Source organism: Eptatretus burgeri, chromosome 8 (assembly GCF_056783735.1).
Source record: "Eptatretus burgeri isolate ZD-2024b chromosome 8, Ebu_testis_v1, whole genome shotgun sequence".
Taxonomy (NCBI): Eukaryota; Metazoa; Chordata; class Myxini; order Myxiniformes; family Myxinidae; genus Eptatretus; species Eptatretus burgeri.
Genome location: NC_140968.1, coordinates 107,513,284 through 107,534,153, shown reverse-complemented (window position 1 = coordinate 107,534,153; position 20,870 = coordinate 107,513,284). Strand labels below are relative to the sequence as shown.

At 43.0% G+C, this 20,870-nt stretch overlaps 1 protein-coding gene across 1 annotated transcript in view; it reads right to left on the bottom strand.

Annotated features, from left to right (window-relative positions):
- LOC147022502 (contactin-associated protein-like 5) overlaps positions 1-20,870 on the bottom strand; it is a 774,700-nt gene that overhangs the window by 364,458 nt on the left and 389,372 nt on the right. The window contains exons 7-9 of the mRNA XM_085893466.1: positions 17,104-17,247; positions 2,977-3,238; positions 2,448-2,585 (exon numbers count right to left, since the gene is read on the bottom strand). Of these exons, the coding sequence (XP_085749592.1) occupies positions 2,448-2,585; positions 2,977-3,238; positions 17,104-17,247 (544 nt within the window). The remainder of the gene's footprint in view (positions 1-2,447; positions 2,586-2,976; positions 3,239-17,103; positions 17,248-20,870) is intronic.

Below are 20,870 nucleotides of genomic sequence, written 5' to 3'. Positions count from 1 at the left end.
GGGTAAGGAGAGTTGTTGAAATAGTGTGGGGGATTGCAGAAGAGCTTGGGGAAAGGGCCGGGTGAGGGGGAGAAAAGGCTCTGTGGTAATGGGTTGAGGTACATGGGGAGTAATAATAGAGGAAGCAGAGGGCAGGGGAAGGAGGCAGCTTTATGGATGTGAGGAGGGGGCAATTTGGAGAAGGAAGATTGAGGCGGGAGATTGGAGAGAGAAGGGTGAGAGGGGAGTTTTTGAGAAAGGTGGGAGGGAAGCTTAGAGCGGGAAGAGTGTGAAGGTTGCTTTGAGAGGGAAGGGAGATGATGATAGCAGGCATGGCGAAGGGGCAGGAGGGTGTTGGTTGAGGTGAAGAGAGGGGAAGGACGAGACTTGGTAGTGGTATGATGAAGAATGGAGCAGGCAGGGGGAGGTACAAGATTTGAGGGGTTGGGAAGGGGGGGGTGTGCTTTGAGGAAAAAAGGAGCACGTTTGTGGTGATGAGTGTACTGATTGAGAAAGTGAGATATCTGTTCAGTTAGAATGGAGCCCACAGATGTTAGAACACCACCCACTTTGGGACAACAGAGGAGGAGCTGATACTGAAGCAGAAGACCGTGAAGAGGTGCCAAGAGGTAGGATGAGGGGCAAGATGAGAGGGGTAAGGAGAGGGGATAACGGGTGAGGAGTTAGGAGGAGGTAGATTTAAGGAGGTGGGATGAATTGGCACTGAAGTTGGGAAAAAAAAGTACGATTGATGGAATACGAACATGCATTGCAAAGTGGTAGTTAAAAATTTTTTTTAAAGTCAGAGATGTGACTAAGGACATTACGTGAGGGATGCAAGAAAAGATAAATAAGAGAATGGAGAAAATAAATGTTGTAACAGTTGGACGTTTTAGACACGCGATGAAGGAGAGGTCGAATTGAAAAGTCTTTTGCAGAAGAAGAATAGTCGTGTATTATGATATGACTGGGCACCACACGTGTGAAAGAGGAAGTTGAAACATTTTAAGAGACGGTTTTTTATTTTTTATTTTTGATAAGGATTAGGTAAAGTTATGGCTGAAGAAAAAAAATTGTGAAGTTGTATGGTGAATGTGGGTCAGCTAAAGTAGAAGGAAGAGGTAGGTTGGCAGAAGAAGGAGGAAGAAGAGTCAGCACAGGAAGTCATGTGGTTACGTGGGGAATAAGGTAAGGAGGGAAAAGGAGTTCCTTTTGTCTTTTTTATATTTATTTTAAGAGATGAAACAGAGGGTATAGTTGGCAGGTATAGAAGAAGCACAGTGGGAAAAGCGGAGAAAATAAGAACTGATGGTAAGTTATAGGGAGAAAATACAAATAAACACGATCGCGCACATTGACAGCAAGACAGGTAAGCCTCAGGGAAGACCGATGAAAACTCACCAAAAAGCACAAATTTTGAAACAAAACCGAACGAGGAACACAGAGGCAATGAAATAAACAGTCAAAAAGCGACGAACAACGACCGGAAACTTATCTTTGAGAAAGTTGGCAGAGACCCCTGAGAGAACCAACCATCGTCTCAAAAACCGGAACAGGAAGTCAATAATCGTCGGTTTATTTGACAAGTCTTGTTGAAAATCAATTCCCAAATCTCATCCACATTTCAATCGATCAAGGGATTTTTAGTTTACGTGTTGCGGGCATCTGATACCAGGAACATATGGAGCAATACTTGTCATTTCGTTACTTACTGTTCCATTTCTCAAATCAAATCAAACATAGTTTGGAAGTTGTAACAGTTATACAATATCTTTGTGACAGGCTAATCGCATGCTTTGCCAATCCTCATATATCTGGAATCCATCGGTGGAAATAAAAGCCCGCAAAAACACTCCTGAAATTCTGTATTTTATTCGATAATTTAACGTGTGGAGCCGACAATGTTCTTAAGGCAACTTTACGAATAGAAAATTGAATAAGAGTGCCACAGAATAAGGTTAGTTTTGGGTGTCATCAGTGAAAAAGGTTGAAAAACACTGCTTTACTTTATCGTTGATGGCAGAAAGAGCTTCCACCACCCATGTGTGCCCCGGGGCCTACACCACCATAAATCCGGCAATGCCTCCTTGATTATTCCCGTCAGTGAAGCGAAGAATTGTATTTTCTTGTCATAAATAAGTATATATATATATATATATATATATATATATATATATATATATATATATATATATATATATATATATATATATGTAAAGAAAGAAGGTGAGTGAGTGAGTAAATATAAAAAAACAGCAACTTCATAAAACGTCTCAAACAATAAGTTCCCTCACGGCTTGTTGTGGTCACTCTATCCACAAGGTGCGTGATAATTCTTACCTTGGACGGCATCTTCTCCTAGTTCATTTCTGGTTGTCACACTTAGTGTTTGGAATTTCAATGTTTGTTCGCATATATTGTATAGCAATCATAACACTTTGGGGAGAGGGAAGAGATGCTGCAGTTACCTCCAAAGTAGGTGTGCCCTGTTGGAATGGTACCAGGCCATCGAGTTGAGGCAAACACCTGTCCATCGACCTCCAATGTGAGATATTTTCCTCCAGAAACCCGTACACTGTGCCAAGCCCCGTTGTTTAGTCTCTGGCCTGGTAACAATGCACAATTAAACTTTCAACGAAATGTTTTTATACACAAAAGTTTGATCCGTGCACTAACACCTCAGCCATTACATTATTACAATGGTTTCCTCGCTCACAACATCGGTTTCCTCGTTGGCCGGTCTATTGATTACACGTCTGCAGTGTGATCTCCATTATACACGTTCAGTCATTCACCAATAGCTCAAGCGAACACGTGTCAATTTGTCTGCCACCCAGCAGGATCTAATACAGTATTTTTAAAGTTTCAAACCCAAGTGATGCCCCAGATCATTGGATTTGAACCTCAAACAATATCCTGAAGTCAAACTTCATATGTGTAAACAGTTTTTCAAACGGTTTTAAAACTTCCAGCATGCTCGAAGGATTACCCACGCACCTGCATCCATCACTCCCACCATGTGGCCGCCTGACAGCCTGAGCCGTCCGGAGAGAAGAGCAAGGCGCAGCGGGCCACGCCTCGAGGGCAAATCGGTCTGCCAAAGGAGGCCGGAAGAGTCCCAGGTGCGAAACTCGAGGCTGAGAGACCATTGCAAGATGGAGCGAACGACGGGCCATGGCAAATGAACGTAGCCTCCGGGGGGTGGAAATGTGATGGGCGCAGTGGGAGATTTGGGGGGGCAACCCCAAGTCACATTGCCCTGAGGAAGGGTTTACAGGAAACAGGGAATGAGAAAAATATCAATCTTTTGTCAATAGGACCTTTAATACCAACCACACTTTACTCTGAAACATCCTAACCATGGGTTGCCTGATTTAATCTTTTCAGCATTTAATGGTTTAAAAAATAAGGTTATGAAGAAGTTTGAACTCGTTAAATCAAAAGTAAGTCGGTTAATTCACACCTACTGAATATGTAATGTGTAATGTGTATGCCCCCTCAGGATGAACACGATGTGGGTAAGGAACATGACCAGAGGTTACCTAGTTGCTTTGATGAGTTTGAACTTGAACTCACTGTAAAAGTAAAGTTATAAAACTTTAAACTTCTACCCTGGTACTTCACACACAGGCATTTACGTTCGAAGGGATGCTGTCCTTTGGAAAGGACGTGAAGCTGACTATCCCACTTTTTAGCACTCCATGATGGACGCTAAAGACCCGCAGTCGACTTTGAAAAATTCAACGCAGTAGATCTTCAAAGCCTGGGTCTAGACAGTTGTGTGTCAGGATTCCTGCGAATGCAGATTCGAAATTCCTGCCTTTTGCCTTTCTCCGGATAATGTCAGATTTCGTGGACGTTCATGAATTCAGGCAATAAACTAAAAATCTGACGAATAAGGGTGACAGGAAGCGGCATATTGTAAAGGTACAATCAAAAAAATCAAAAATCAAATGTACAAAAATCAAAAATCAAATGACATGTACAATCAAAAAAGCAATCGGAATTATTCCAAGGTATGGAAAAAAATGCCTTGGGAGAAAACGTATTTAAAAACACACGCACACGCGCGCGCGCGCACACGCACACACACACACGCACACACACACACACACACACACACACACACACACACACACACACACACACACACACACACACACACACACACACACACACACACACACACACACAACAGGAATGACCGCATCGTGATCACAACCTGCGACAGAATCCGGTAACAGACTGATTGGGAAACACATGTTTCATGTGTTGTTAAAACATCAACGACACGCCTCTCATCCACGTCAGCCTCCACCACCGTCACGTCAGAACGAGCCGATTCGTCACACCCTCACGGATCGTTTAACCCCAATTTGGGGTCATTCAAAAGATACATGCCACTATTTTTTTTCGTAAACGCTTTCGATACATGCCACAGTCGAGCAACGCTTGATTACCGTGCGTTCTGATGTACCGTGCGTTCTGATGGGATTGATTAAACCTGACCATTATTCGACAAAGGATTCTATTTTTCAGTCTCTCATCGTGATCAACACTCGAATGGGTATTGTGAGGGTGATGGTAGATAGGGGATTGTGGAGTCGGGGAGTGAGTTTTGTGGGGGTAATGGTTGATGGGGAGAGGTGTTGAGGTTGATGGGGAGAGGTGTTGAGAGTGGGGGTGTGTGAAGGGGAACCATGAAAGTTTTCGTGTCCTCGGTGAAATCCTATCAGAGTAGATGATACATACATTATCTCCACTATAAATAGATGGTGGTTCATTTGATTGGTAGAAATTTGTGTTGATAAGAGATTGTTATTTTCAGATGCTCTTGTGGTAACTAATGGGGCAAAGGCCACCACCAGGTGTTCGAGTCACCGTTCAAATCGTCCATGTGCTTGTATGTACTGGTAGCTCGGTTGAGATGGTGTGACAGATTCAAGCGACGGCTGTTTCTTCCGCTTCATCGTGGGGATGGCATCCCCTCTCAACCATGGTGGATAACCACAAGATCTAGCCATCTCTGTTGTTTTAGAACAGTGCTCCGTAACATGTTCCGAGCACAAAAGTGAACATTTTGTAGGCCCGGTGCACACTCGGGTATTTGGGACAAACCTTGTCCAATTTCTGCAAACTCAGGCTCTTTCGGCCATTGGTGGAGCATGAAACCGTCTCAGTTTGTGTTACTGAAATCACCAAGGACGCATCGACTCGACATATTTGTGGAAAAAAAATCAACAATTTTTTTGCCGTTTGAGTTAAATCGTACCGCGCGCGATGAAACCCGTGCAGTTGGGATCTGATCGTCCACTTCTTGATGTGACGTCACGGCATACCTGAAGAAGAATAATTCTTTTCATTGGAAAAAAAAATCACCGATTTTATAATTATTCAGAAATTGGAAAAGGAGACAAATCGATGTTTAGGGAATCAAAGGATAGATAGTGGTGAAGTGGTCCGAGTGGTTGTGAGAGCCGCCATTCATACACCGCCACGGACCCACGTGTGAGATCCACCATTAATACACCGCCACGGACCCACGTGTGAGATCCACCATTCATACACCGCCACGGACCCACGTGTGAGATCCACCATTAATACACCGCCACGGACCCACGTGTGAGATCCACCATTCATACACCGCCACGGACCCACGTGTGAGATCCACCATTAATACACCGCCACGGACCCACGTGTGAGATCCACCATTAATACACCGCCACGGACCCATGTGTGAGATCCACCATTCATACACCGCCACGGACCCACGTGTGAGATCCACCATTAATACACCGCCACGGACCCACGTGTGAGATCCACCATTCATACACCGCCACGGACCCATGTGTGAGATCCACCATTAATACACCGCCACGGACCCATGTGTGAGATCCACCATTCATACACCGCCATGGACCCATGTGTGAGATCCATCATTCATACACCGCCATGGACCCATGTGTGAGATCCATCATTCATACACCGCCATGGACCCATGTGTGAGATCCATCATTCATACACGGCCACGGACCCACGTATGAGATCCGCCATTGATACACCGCCATGGACCCATGTGTGAGATCCACCATTCATACACCACCATGGACCCATGTGTGAGATCCACCATTCATACACCACCATGGATCCATGTGTGAGATCCGCCATTCATGAACCGTCACAGACCCATGTGTGAGATTCACCATTCTTGCATCGCCACGGACCCACGTGTGAGATCCGCCACTGATAGACCGCCACGGACCCATGTGTGAGATCCGCCATTCATACACCGCCACGGACCCACGTGCGAGATCCACCATTCTTACACCACCACGGACCCATGTGTGAGATCCACCATTCATACACCACCATGGATCCATGTGTGAGATCCGCCATTCATGAACCGTCACAGACCCATGTGTGAGATTCACCATTCATACACCGCCATGGACCCATGTGTGAGATCCATCATTCATACACGGCCACGGACCCACGTATGAGATCCGCCATTGATACACCGCCATGGACCCATGTGTGAGATCCACCATTCATACACCGCCACGGACCCACGTATGAGATCCGCCATTCATACACCGCCACGGACCCACGTGTGAGATCCACCATTCATACACCGCCACGGACCCACGTGTGAGATCCACCATTCATACACCGCCACAGACCGGTATGTGAGATCCACCATTCATACACCGCCACAGACCCACATGTGAGATCCACCATTCATACACCGCCACGGACCCACGTATGAGATCCACCATTCATACACCGCCACAGACCGATGTGTGAGAGCCACCATTCATACACCACCACAGACCCATGTGTGAGATCCACCATTCATACACCACCACAGACCCATGTGTGAGATCCACCATTCATACACCGCCACGGACCCACGTATGAGATCCACCATTCATACACCGCCACAGACCGGTATGTGAGATCCACCATTCATACACCGCCACGGACCCACGTATGAGATCCACCATTCATACACCGCCACAGACCGATGTGTGAGAGCCACCATTCATACACCACCACAGACCCATGTGTGAGATCCACCATTCATACACCACCACAGACCCATGTGTGAGATCCACCATTCATACACCACCACAGACCAATGTGTGAGAGCCACCATTGTAACAATATCAAAGCCGGCTAATCATGTCTCGCCACTGCTCACACGAGTTCAGGTGCTTCACACCTCACCCACCGAGTCGACCTGTCTAAACGGTTCATAAAACAAATTCCATTCATCTCACCACTGATGCAGCAAAATATTGATCATCTGAGAAATAATGAACGCAAAGTGAGAGAGGCGTTATCGAGTTTTATGAGCGGAAGTTTCACAGAAGAACTATTCACGAAACAATGCCGCAGCATCGAATGATTCGCAATAATTCCGGATAGGAAACTTCCTTCAGAACCGTCATGACGGTTACAAAATCAAGAACAAAAGACACCGCGTGATGATGATGATGATCATCCATACAAGCAAGTACAAGCGGATGTGGCAGCCAGCTACCCGGCCTCTCCCAAGGCCAGCACACTTCACACGTCGGAATCATCCGCTTGCAAAGCACCAGGATGACAGATGATAATTAAATCCGATTCCCTCAGGTAATCGCCTCCATCTGCCTCACATGAGCATGCCGTGCCCTCATCGGGGCCTACCCGTGCCGCTTCATCCCAGCCTGTCCCAAGCTGCTTCCCACAGGCCTTGTGGAACAACTTAGGGCATTTACTCGACTCGTTTATATCGCGTACACGGCATATTGGACGACGCTTTGGAAAGGAATGCTTGGACGAACCAATTAAAAACGAATGAATAAACATGAAGTGCAAACTTTAATGGTTTAGAGAAAATAAAAAAAAATTCCCATCGAACACCGCAGTAGGAAACACTGTGCAGAGTATATTACTCTCACCTACCATTAAATACACCACGTGCTTCATGATTAGCCAGCACACGACGACTGAAAAGCCCTGGCTAAAGGTAGCACAGAATCATCGAGTAGTAAATAAAGTGGGAAAGGTAAAGTAGTAAATCTTCGAGCGAGAGCGTGGTTAATGTGCGGTTTAGTGGTGTTTTCATGTTACACTTCTCTCCCATTCTTGTAGTAACTAGCACGGCAATCGGTAGAACTCGCCAAGAGGAACAGTTGACGTTTCCTATCTCGCTGATAGGTGGGATCTGGATTCGGACCCGAACCGTAATCGAATCGGCGTGTTCTCGTCACCGAACTAACTCGTCCACAACGCTTTGACATTTCATGATATCGATCGTTGTTGGCCCCATGTATCGTCCATTCCTCAATAGTGAAGAATCACTTTTAAAACTTTTTAAAATCATCATATCCAGCCTTACTCATCACAATTACATCATCCTTTCCTTCCTTAGGCTGAAGTCACATTTGCCACGGCGGCCGTGGGGTCTCCAAAATCTACGGCCACTCGCAATTATAGGGCAGCCGCAGGATTTCCACAGTCACACAATGTAGCAGTCACATATGTTTTTAGTTTTCGGGGAGCCGCACGGCGTATTTATAAATTGTGGAGACCGAAAACGTGGGGGTGCCGTACGGTCTTTGATTTGATGTCGCACGGTGACCTTAGGGCGTTCCTGTGGTGGCCATAGAATTTTCAAGGTGCCCGCAAGGTGCCTGCAGGGGGACCGCAAGGGGGCCCTAAGGCGAACGTGCGGCCAGACGGACGGTAACGAGTGGGTTCTTTTTTTTTCTTCTTTTTTTTACCAGTTCTTTTGTTTCGGTTTGTCTTGCTACGGCGAACGTAGAAATGAAAAAAGTTATAACTCTGCGCTATAATTCCACGGCGACCCCTACGGCCTGTAAAATATAGCCAAATGGCGTAGGGCCACCCTGAGGCCACTGCAGAAACTCTGCGGCCGCCGCACGTTTCTGTCAATTTAGAGGGCGTACGGCGCGAGTATCCTCGCCGTAGAGCAAATGTGGCCTTGTCCACCCTCCGCTGACCGAAAAAAGCCTGAATTCCTTCCTCAATTCCCACTGTAAACCTTGCTATCCCCCTTTATATTTATCATATGGCCATCATTCTGGAAACACTCCCTTTGTCCCTGAAATGATTCCCACTGCTCCTTAAATGTAAAACCTTCCTCCCTACACCATTCTTCCAGCCATTGGTTGACGTCTATTATATTGCTCTGCTCATAATTTCTATATTGTTTCCTAATGTTAGGAGAATCACAGAAAAGATGACGTCACAACCCTTTGCTTTCAGCCGCTTAACCAATATCCTGTATATATCAAGCTAGGGATCAGAGTGTAACATTGGTGTTTTACATCGATTCGTATCTACATGAGATCAAGCTTGGGATCAGAGTATTCCAGTGGTGTTTTATAGTGATTGGTGTCGACCTGAGATCAAGCTTGGGATCAGAGTGTTCTATTGGTGTTTTACATTGATTGGTGTCTACCTGAGATCAAGCTAGGGATCAGAGTGTTCTATTGGTGTTTTACATTGATTGGTATCTACCTGAGATCAAGCTGGGGATCAGAGTGTTCTATTGGTGTTTCATAGTGATTGGTGCCTACCTGAGATCAAGCTCGCGATCAGAGTGTTCTATTGGTGTTTTACATTGATTGGTGTCTACCTGAGATCAAGCTAGGGATCAGAGTGTTCTATTGGTGTTTTACATTGATTGGTATCTACCTGAGATCAAGCTGGGGATCAGAGTGTTCCATTGGTGTTTTACATTGATTGGTGTCTACCTGAGATCAAGCTAGGGATCAGAGTGTTCTATTGGTGTTTTACATTGATTGGTGTCTACCTGAGATCAAGCTGAGGATCAGAGTGTTCCATTGGTGTTTTACATTGATTGGTGTCTACCTGAGATCAAGCTAGGGATCAGAGTGTTCTATTGGTGTTTTACATTGATTGGTGTCTACCTGAGATCAAGCTGAGGATCAGAGTGTTCCATTGGTGTTTTACATTGATTGGTGTCTACCTGAGATCAAGCTAGGGATCAGAGTGTTCCATTGGTGTTTTACATTGATTGGTATCTACCTGAGATCAAGCTGGGGATCAGAGTGTTCCAATTGTGTTTTACATTGATTGGTATCTACCTGAGATCAAGCTGGGGATCAGAGTGTTCTATTGTTGTTTTATTGTGATTGGTATCTACCTGAGATCAAGCTTGGGATCAGAGTGTTTTATAGTGATTGGTGTCTACCTGAGATCAGAGTGTTCTATTGGTGTTTTATAGTGATTGGTGTCTACCTGAGATCAAGCGCGGGATCAGAGTGTTCTATTGATGTTTTATAGTGATTGGTGTCTACCTGAGATCAAGCTCGGGATCAGAGTGTTCTATTGGTGTTTTATAGTGATTGGTGTCTACCTGAGATCAGAGTGTTCTATTGGTGTTTTATAGTGATTGGTATCTACCTGAGATCAGAGTGTTCTATTGGTGTTTTATAGTGATTGGTGTCTACCTGAGATCAGAGTGTTCTATTGGTGTTTTATAGTGATTGGTATCTACCTGAGATCAGAGTGTTCTATTGATGTTTTATAGTGATTGGTGTCTACCTGAGATCAAGCTAGGGATCAGAGTGTTCTATTGGTGTTTTATAGTGATTGGTGTCTACCTGAGATCAGAGTGTTCTATTGGTGTTTTATAGTGATTGGTATCTACCTGAGATCAGAGTGTTCTATTGGTGTTTTATAGTGATTGGTGTCTACCTGAGATCAGAGTGTTCTATTGGTGTTTTATAGTGATTGGTATCTACCTGAGATCAGAGTGTTCTATTGGTGTTTTATAGTGATTGGTGTCTACCTGAGATCAGAGTGTTCTATTGGTGTTTTATAGTGATTGGTATCTACCTGAGATCAGAGTGTTCTATTGGTGTTTTATAGTGATTGGTATCTACCTGAGATCAGAGTGTTCTATTGGTGTTTTATAGTGATTGGTATCTACCTGAGATCAGAGTGTTCTATTGGTGTTTTATAGTGATTGGTATCTACCTGAGATCAGAGTGTTCTATTGGTGTTTTACATTGATTGGTATCTACCTGAGATCAGAGTGTTCTATTGGTGTTTTATAGTGATTGGTATCTACCTGAGATCAGAGTGTTCTATTGGTGTTTTATACTGATTGGTGTCTACCTGAGATCAAGCTAGGGATCAGAGTGTTCCAATTGTGTTTTACATTGATTGGTATCTACCTGAGATCAAGCTGGGGATCAGAGTGTTCTATTGGTGTTTCATAGTGATTGGTGCCTACCTGAGATCAAGCTCGCGATCAGAGTGTTCTATTGGTGTTTTACATTGATTGGTGTCTACCTGAGATCAAGCTGGGGATCAGAGTGTTCTATTGGTGTTTTACATTGATTGGTATCTACCTGAGATCAAGCTGGGGATCAGAGTGTTCCATTGGTGTTTTACATTGATTGGTGTCTACCTGAGATCAAGCTAGGGATCAGAGTGTTCTATTGGTGTTTTACATTGATTGGTGTCTACCTGAGATCAAGCTGAGGATCAGAGTGTTCCATTGGTGTTTTACATTGATTGGTGTCTACCTGAGATCAAGCTAGGGATCAGAGTGTTCCATTGGTGTTTTACATTGATTGGTATCTACCTGAGATCAAGCTGGGGATCAGAGTGTTCCAATTGTGTTTTAAATTGATTGGTATCTACCTGAGATCAAGCTAGGGATCAGAGTGTTCTATTGGTGTTTTACATTGATTGGTGTCTACCTGAGATCAAGCTGAGGATCAGAGTGTTCCATTAGTGTTTTACATTGATTGGTGTCTACCTGAGATCAAGCTAGGGATCAGAGTGTTCCATTGGTGTTTTACATTGATTGGTATCTACCTGAGATCAAGCTGGGGATCAGAGTGTTCCAATTGTGTTTTACATTGATTGGTATCTACCTGAGATCAAGCTGGGGATCAGAGTGTTCCAATTGTGTTTTACATTGATTGGTATCTACCTGAGATCAAGCTAGGGATCAGAGTGTTCTATTGGTGTTTTACATTGATTAGTATCTACCTGAGATCAAGCTCGGGATCAGAGTGTTCCAATTATGTTTTACATTGATTGGTATCTACCTGAGATCAAGCTGGGGATCAGAGTGTTCTATTGTTGTTTTATCGTGATTGGTATCTACCTGAGATCAAGCTTGGGATCAGAGTGTTTTATAGTGATTGGTGTCTACCTGAGATCAGAGTGTTCTATTGGTGTTTTATAGTGATTGGTGTCTACCTGAGATCAAGTGCGGGATCAGAGTGTTCTATTGATGTTTTATAGTGATTGGTGTCTACCTGAGATCAAGCTAGGGATCAGAGTGTTCTATTGGTGTTTTATAGTGATTGGTGTCTACCTGAGATCAGAGTGTTCTATTGGTGTTTTATAGTGATTGGTATCTACCTGAGATCAGAGTGTTCTATTGGTGTTTTATAGTGATTGGTATCTACCTGAGATCAGAGTGTTCTATTGATGTTTTATAGTGATTGGTGTCTACCTGAGATCAAGCTAGGGATCAGAGTGTTCTATTGGTGTTTTATAGTGATTGGTGTCTACCTGAGATCAGAGTGTTCTATTGGTGTTTTATAGTGATTGGTATCTACCTGAGATCAGAGTGTTCTATTGGTGTTTTATAGCGATTGGTATCTACCTGAGATCAGAGTGTTCTATTGGTGTTTTATAGTGATTGGTGTCTACCTGAGATCAAGCTCGGGATCAGAGTGTTCTATTAGTGTTTTACATTGATTGGTATCTACCTGAGATCAGAGTGTTCTATTGGTGTTTTATAGTGATTGGTGTCTACCTGAGATCAGAGTGTTCTATTGGTGTTTTATAGTGATTGGTATCTACCTGAGATCAGAGTGTTCTATTGGTGTTTTATAGTGATTGGTATCTACCTGAGATCAGAGTGTTCTATTGGTGTTTTATAGTGATTGGTATCTACCTGAGATCAGAGTGTTCTATTGGTGTTTTATACTGATTGGTGTCTACCTGAGATCAAGCTAGGGATCAGAGTGTTCCAATTGTGTTTTACATTGATTGGTATCTACCTGAGATCAGAGTGTTCTATTGGTGTTTTATAGTGATTGGTGTCTACCTGAGATCAAGCTCGGGATCAGAGTGTTCTATTGGTGTTTTACATTGATTGGTATCTACCTGAGATCAGAGTGATCTATTGGTGTTTTATAGTGATTGGTATCTACCTGAGATCAGAGTGTTCTATTGGTGTTTTATAGTGATTGGTATCTACCTGAGATCAGAGTGTTCTATTTGTGTTTTATAGTGATTGGTATCTACCTGAGATCAGAGTGTTCTATTGGTGTTTTATAGTGATTGGTATCTACCTGAGATCAGAGTGTTCTATTGGTGTTTTATAGTGATTGGTGTCTACCTGAGATCAGAGTGTTCTATTGGTGTTTTATAGTGATTGGTATCTACCTGAGATCAGAGTGTTCTATTGGTGTTTTATAGTGATTGGTATCTACCTGAGATCAGAGTGTTCTATTTGTGTTTTATAGTGATTGGTATCTACCTGAGATCAGAGTGTTCTATTTGTGTTTTATAGTGATTGGTATCTACCTGATATCAGAGTGTTCTATTGGTGTTTTATAGTGATTGGTATCTACCTGAGATCAGAGTGTTCTATTGGTGTTTTATAGTGATTGGTATCTACCTGAGATCAGAGTGTTCTATTGGTGTTTTATAGTGATTGGTGTCTACCTGAGATCAAGCTCGGGATCAGAGTGTTCTATTGGTGTTTTACATTGATTGGTGTCTACCTGAGATCAAGCTGGGGATCAGAGTGTTCTATTGGTGTTTTACATTGATTGGTGTCTACCTGAGATCAAGCTTGGGATCAGAGTGTTCCATTGGTGTTTTATAGTGATTGGTGTCTACCTGAGATCAAGCTGGGGATCAGAGTGTTCCATTGGTGTTTTTACATTGATTGGCATCTCTCTGACATCATGCATGGGACAGAGGGAAAAACAAAATATTGACGTGTCTCGGACAATTTAGGGCATTAAATTGGTGGAACATTTTGAATGCCTCATGTACACATGACTGAATGGCTGGAAGAGTGAAGATAAAGACTTTGTAACCAATGCAAATAAGAATTGCTGTTGAAAGACGAAGCAACATGCTGTGTCTGCAAATGAAACCTCAATGTTGTCCAGACATTGTTGTCAATGCAGGAAGAATGCTCAAAGCATGTTATCATCACAATGCATCCGTGTACATGAGACTCAACTTTACAACGACGGGCCAAAATATAAATCACTGAATCAGGGCATGGCTTCTTAATTCAACAAAATAATACACATTACAACTGTACAATAAATGAAAAATTCGATTTGCACCACATTTGGGAGAATAGATTCAATGTAAAGTGAATTGTGAAAAAGTCTAATCCCAATGTTTATCCCAACCACAATCCTCAACTTAATCCCAATTCCAACTTAAATCTCCAATCTCACATCCCAAATTCAAACATTAACACAAACCATAACCCCAACCAACCACCATAATACAATCATTAATCTCAACTTATATTTTAACCAAATTCCCTATCTCAATCCTATGTAAACCTTAACCCCAACCACAATCCTCAATCCCAAATTATATTGCAACTACATTCCCTGTTTGAATCCCAATTTAACCTTAAACCCAACCACAATCCTCAATCCCAAATTATATTGTAATCATATTCCATATTTCAATCCCAGTTTAACCATAAATCAAACCACACAATCCTTAATCCAAAATTATATTTCACCACATATTTCAATCCCAGTTTAACCTTGAACACAACCACAATCCTTAATCCCAACTTACATTGTAACCACAATCCCTGTTTCAATCCTATTTTAACCTTAACCCCAACCACAATCCTTAATCCCAACTTCTTTTGCAACCACATTCCCGATTTCAATTCTATTTTCACCTTGACCCCAACCACAATCCTTAATCCCAACTTATATTGCAACAACATTCCCGATTTCAATCCCAGTTTAACCTTAACCCCAACCACAATCCTTAATCCCAACTTATATTGCAACCACATTCCCTATTTTGAGCCTGGTATTGGGTTAGGGTGGCTGGCTTGGGATCCTAGGGTCCTTAGTTCGAGCCCCCTACCATTGAATTAACACCAGGGGGTTGACTCAGCCTGTCATCTTTCCGAGGTCGGCAAAATGAGTACCAGTGTACTGGTCCCAGTGTACGCCCTGGTTAGAATAGGTGTACCATATCCCTAATTGTCGTAAGAGGCGACCAGGGTTGGCGTCAGGAAGGGCATCCGGCCATAACACATTTCCTCAAGAAGGGAACCATGATTGCATGGAGCCCGCAAAAAGCTAACCACTGCTCAACAGGGGAAAATGTCTGGAAAAAGGCTGTTATTATTCCCTATTTTAATCCCAGTTTAACCATAACCCCAACCACAATCCTTAATCCCAACTTGTATTGTAACCACATTCCCACTTTCATTCCCAGTTTAACCTTAAATCGAACACCACAATCCTTAATCTCAACAAATATTGTCCCCACATTGCATATTTAAATCCTATTTTAACCTTAATCCCAACCACAATCCTTAATCCCAACTGAGATTGTAACCATCATCCCTCCTTCAATCCTATTTTAACCTTGAACCCAACCACAATCCTAAAGCTGAACTGATATTGCAACCACATTCCATATTTTATATTACAATTTAACGTTAAACCCAACCACAATCCTTAATCCCAACTTGTATTGTAACCACATTCCCTATTTCAATCCCAGTTTAACCTTAAACACAACCGCATAATCCTAATAGAAAACCGAAACTTGCATTTGACATAACTGATATACATGTGCACTCAAAGGACAACTCGAGTTCTATTTCATGTTTCATTAAACAAATAATTGTATTTTTGAAGGCATAATTCATTAATTATCTCGGTGATATTCCCACACAAGTCTGAGTTTGTGACAATTTGTCATGCAAGGTCCTTCCTTGGCACACCTGAGCTTCTAACCACGCACAAAGCTTTCGTCCACAGCCTGATGGAATACTTCACGCTGTGGAAACCAAGGCTTTTAGGATCATTGGTATCTCCCACGATTAAGCTGAGTTTTTTGGTCTCTCACTCTCTCACTGGAGGCAGGTCGCTGGTCTTTCTGTCTTCTTCCGCCTTCTCTCTGGCCTTGCCCCCCCTCCGTCTGAGATATGTCCCTCCTCCCCCCCCCACATATTTCTGCAGGGCACTCAAGGTCTGCCAGCAACCCCCTTCTGGTAAAACTACCAAAATCAAGAATCACTGCTCACCTTCACTCTTTCATTCGTTGTTTTTCCTGCCTTTGGAACAAACCCCCACACTCTCTTCAATCCAACTCTTCCCTCCAGGTCTTCAAAACAGCTGTTCCCCACCATCTCTTATCTTCCCCCATCCAAAACCACGATATTTTTTACCCCCGTTAATCCATCCATAACCCACCTCCTTCAAATTCCCTGCAGTGTCCATCTTGGACCCCGCCCCATCCATCTCCCTTCCACAGATCTCCCATGTCTTTGTTCCCCAGTTTTTGCCTTCCCTCTCCCGCCCCTCTTGTCTCCTGCTCTCCTTGTTGTACATTATGTATGTTAGCTCTTATATTAGCCTCGACATTGTATATTTCAAAAAAACAACTCATAGTAACTATTACATCATCAAGAGGAATTGCATATTCAGTTATATTCTAAACCAGTGGTCCCCAACCTTTTGATCCCACAGGCCACATTCACTACTCCCAAGGATGCTGGGAGCCAAAAAAAAATTGATGCATTTTATTGAGTTTTATTGATGCAAATTGATTTGATTCCTCTCGGCAGTAAGCGGCAGTGGCTGGCAGCGGCATTGTGTAAGGCTTTTCAGGTCACGGCGCCGGCCGGCAGTGGCATTGTGTAAACCCCTTTAAAATTGCTACATGGAAATGTGTTTTGATTGGAAAGTCCTCACGGGCCGCAGTATAGGGCTCCACCGGCCGCAGGTTGGGGACCAATGTTCTCAACTAACACTATTGCATTCATCTACTGGGGTGACTAATACATGAACATAAAACAAGTCTGTAAGCACAAGGACCCACCCATATGTGCAGCTGTGGCTTCCTTCGCCGACCAAAGTCCAGTACGTTCTCAGAATTGTAGTGTACTTCCTCCAAGCAACCATGGAAACCGGGAAGCCTTGTAGAACCGGCCTTGCCCCCTGAAGGTACTCCACCGAATGTCAACTTTGTCAGAATAATAAGGTCGGAAAGTGGGAATGAAGCAGGATAAAACAAGGGATGGGACGTGCAGGGTGAGTCGAGATCGAAGGTTGGCATTTGTGACAGCATACAGTTAGTTTGGCAGAAGCTTGACACAGGCAAGGCAGCAACAGCATTTTGAATGATGTATCAAAAGCTCTTGGCTTTAAGGAAACGACAATTCATCACGATGACATGTTTTCTTTCACTTATTAGAACCTGCACAACGTTCGTGTGAGCAATAAAGCTGAGATCGCTGAGGATCCCATTAACTGGCACAGGAACCAACCAAGGTGTGATCGAAGATAGGTGAGGATGCCTTTTTGGATTTGCTGATTTTAATAATGAGGAGATTCACAAAATATTTGGCTGTTAACATTGGAAAGAGAAGATTATGTGAGGATACAATCAATGTGTTTCAGATAATCATAAATGGATTGACAGAGCGATGATCAGTCCTTGGCTTCGGGTTACAGCATCCTCCGTAGGCGAATGTGCTTCTTCCTGCTCCGAGAGAAATACCTGAAATAAGGTCATCGATTGAAATGCATCTGTCATTAATTATTACCTGCACTGATAATTGTGCCGTGTGCTCCTTCCCGTGTCTTGTCATGTGTATATTTTGTGGTTTCTTATCGATACCAGGTGTGGGCATCTCAACCAGGTAATCATGTGTGCGTAGTTCAATCGATCGATTTCTCAGAAAATCTACACTCCACAGCTATCATATCATATCCATCCAGTACACCCTGGTACACTGAAAACTGTGATGAGACGGTGGTTAAGCATATTGTCATGGCCGGCTACTTGACTACGAGCAACATGAGGTCATGCTGCCAGACTCGCAACAAAAGTGGGTCCATCCTCATGCGAGCAGGAAAAGATCATCTGGCGAACCTTCAGGATAAAATCCTCGAGCGGTCTCCTTTTTATAGTCCTGGTGGTGCCTTGTTCAGTGTATCTGGTCTGTGCTCCCCCATTTTGTCACATTGCTGAACTGTCAGTGCATTGCCATCTACCCTCTGTCAACTCACTCTTCTATGAGCTAAGACTTTGAAGAGAAAAAAGAAAATCAAAAAGACAATTTGAGGAGTGTGTGAGTATTAGGACTAGAAGGCACAATGAAAAAGTAGATTTATATAATGTGTGGATTAATTGAGCAGTAGTTTATCAGGAAGTGTATAAAGTGAAAGGGTGATGTCAGATTTCAGACAGTGATTGTATAAGTATGTGGAAGAAGAGGAAATTGTAAGAGAAGTGGCAGAATATATCGAATTTGAGTGTTTGAGTATTGTGACTGTTTTGGAAATGTATCCCAGGTAAACCGGGATGGAGAACCCGGGGAGAGAGAGTTCGTGTACACATCGGAGTTCCGCCCAAGAACCAGTTATTTCATTAGTTTTGTGGTAGGTAGACCTTTTCCCTTTGTCGAAGGGTATGGAGGGCATGTGCTGAGGTTAGTTTATGTAGCCCCGGTGTGATGTCTCCCCTCCCCCACCCCCCACCCCCCGCTACCTTTCAATCTATCTCTAAATCCACCATTGGTCCATTCTAACAATCCCTCCTCTGCTCTCCTCAATCCACCAACAATCCCCTTCACCAAACCTCAATTCAATAACCCTCTTTCATCCCATCGGTTTTTCTTTCAACCCTGCAGGTTTATTCTCGTCCTTCGGTGCATCTGTTTTCCTCACAACCTCACCACTCAAATCCACTCATTCTTTTATTATTTACCACCAACCACCCCGTCGCTTACCGTAAACAATTACTACTCTGAACCGGCACCAAATGATGTCCCCACATTCTTCCTTCCCTGCACTTCCTCCATAGGTCGGGGGCCAGTGGAACCTACCTTGCACCCCCCCCCCCGCGACAATTTTTCACTGATACCACAGTATTCATATATATTCCAAGTATCATAAAAAAGTGTTCCCAGAAAAATAACTCATTTGCACTATGCTTTATTAAGCCGTTTCCATTTTTGCATGTAATTAAGCTATCCAAACATTATTCTACATCTCTGACAACAAAGGAAACATGTTCACTTTGTTCCTTGACCCTCCAAACATATGTGTGTAGATTCCTCATTTACAAATTTCCATGTACCAGAAGTTGAGATATTTATGAAAATGAGAATTTACAGAATGGCGGATCCTAATTAGCATATCAATGCATTTAAAATTATTTCCACTACTTTTACTCAAACAGAAAATAGTTATGTTTCCCTGAAACACCAACAGACATCATAAGTCACAGTTATGTATTATATCAGGCCCAGGTAATTAATTCTATTGATTAATCTGATTTCGCATGATTTTAGAACGATTCATTGTGCTTTGTATTTTATGCTAATTAGCCCACTTTTTAAAATTCTAAAATTTTGATATATATTTTTTGCCAACCTGGCTTGTATCTGGCAACACTTAAGTAATGTTTCTTTGACAAAAAAAACTGACATGTGTGGTGATTACAAGGAAAGAAAATGGAAATTCTTGCATTTTTGTGGTAATTATTGTCTCCAAGTCAAATTTAATTAATATGCAAATGAGATAATTAGCATAAACAAAATATATTTTAATACGTAAATGTATAGTCTTTAATTTGACACCAATTTTGTGATTTTATGTTTATATTTGACAGAGATATTGACATTTTGCCGATCTTTGTGAGATTCGTCTATTTTTGACTGGTTGCCATGGAAACAGCTTAATAAAGCATTGTGCAAGTGAGTTATTTTTCTGGGAACATATTTTTTCTGATACTTGGAACATATATGAACACTGTGGTATCAGTGAAAAATTGTCGCGGGGGGGTGTGCAAGGTAGGTCCCACTGGCCACCGGCCTACCATTCTTCCTTCTCTGTACTTCCACATTTGTCATGTGGGACAATGTTTCTCAAGTATGAAATAAAGTACAACACTTTTCCCTTACGCAGTACAGTACACACATCTAGCATGCACAACAGAGGGTGCTCTGCAGAATGGAACATTTGTGTGCGAGGGAGGGAGCAGGGGCTTTCGTCACTGCATTGGGCACGTGAAAGGAGTGGAAGGAGCTCCCTTGGCCCTCACCATAGAATGACGTGAGATTTTTCACTGCTCGCTCTCCGCAACTGCCCCCGTCAGATGTGCACCAACGAGGATGCTCATGTGATATTTACTCCCTCAAAACCATGCCCAAACCGCTTCCGGTTCCGGTTCTTGAGCGACGGTGGCAGTTCTTCTTCAGGGTCTCTGCCGACTTCCTGAAAGATAAGTTTTCCGGTCGCCTTTGACATGTTTTTACTGTCATTTTGTTATCTGTGTTCACTGTGTTTCGAGTTCACAATTTTTTTTTCAAGCATTCCTTTACCTAATCTTACCCAATCTTTAAAAAAAAATTCTTTATTCTTTCAACCTCTTACGCCATATTTACTCCTATATTTCCGCAGGGCGCTTCAGGTCCGCCAGCAACCCCCTTCTGGTAAAACTACCAAAATCAAGAATCACTGCTCATCTTCTCTCTTTCATTCCTCGTTTTTTTTTCTCGCCTTTGGAACAAACTCCCACACACTCTTCAATCCCACTCTTCCCTCCAGGTCTTCAAAACAGCTGTTCACCACCATCTC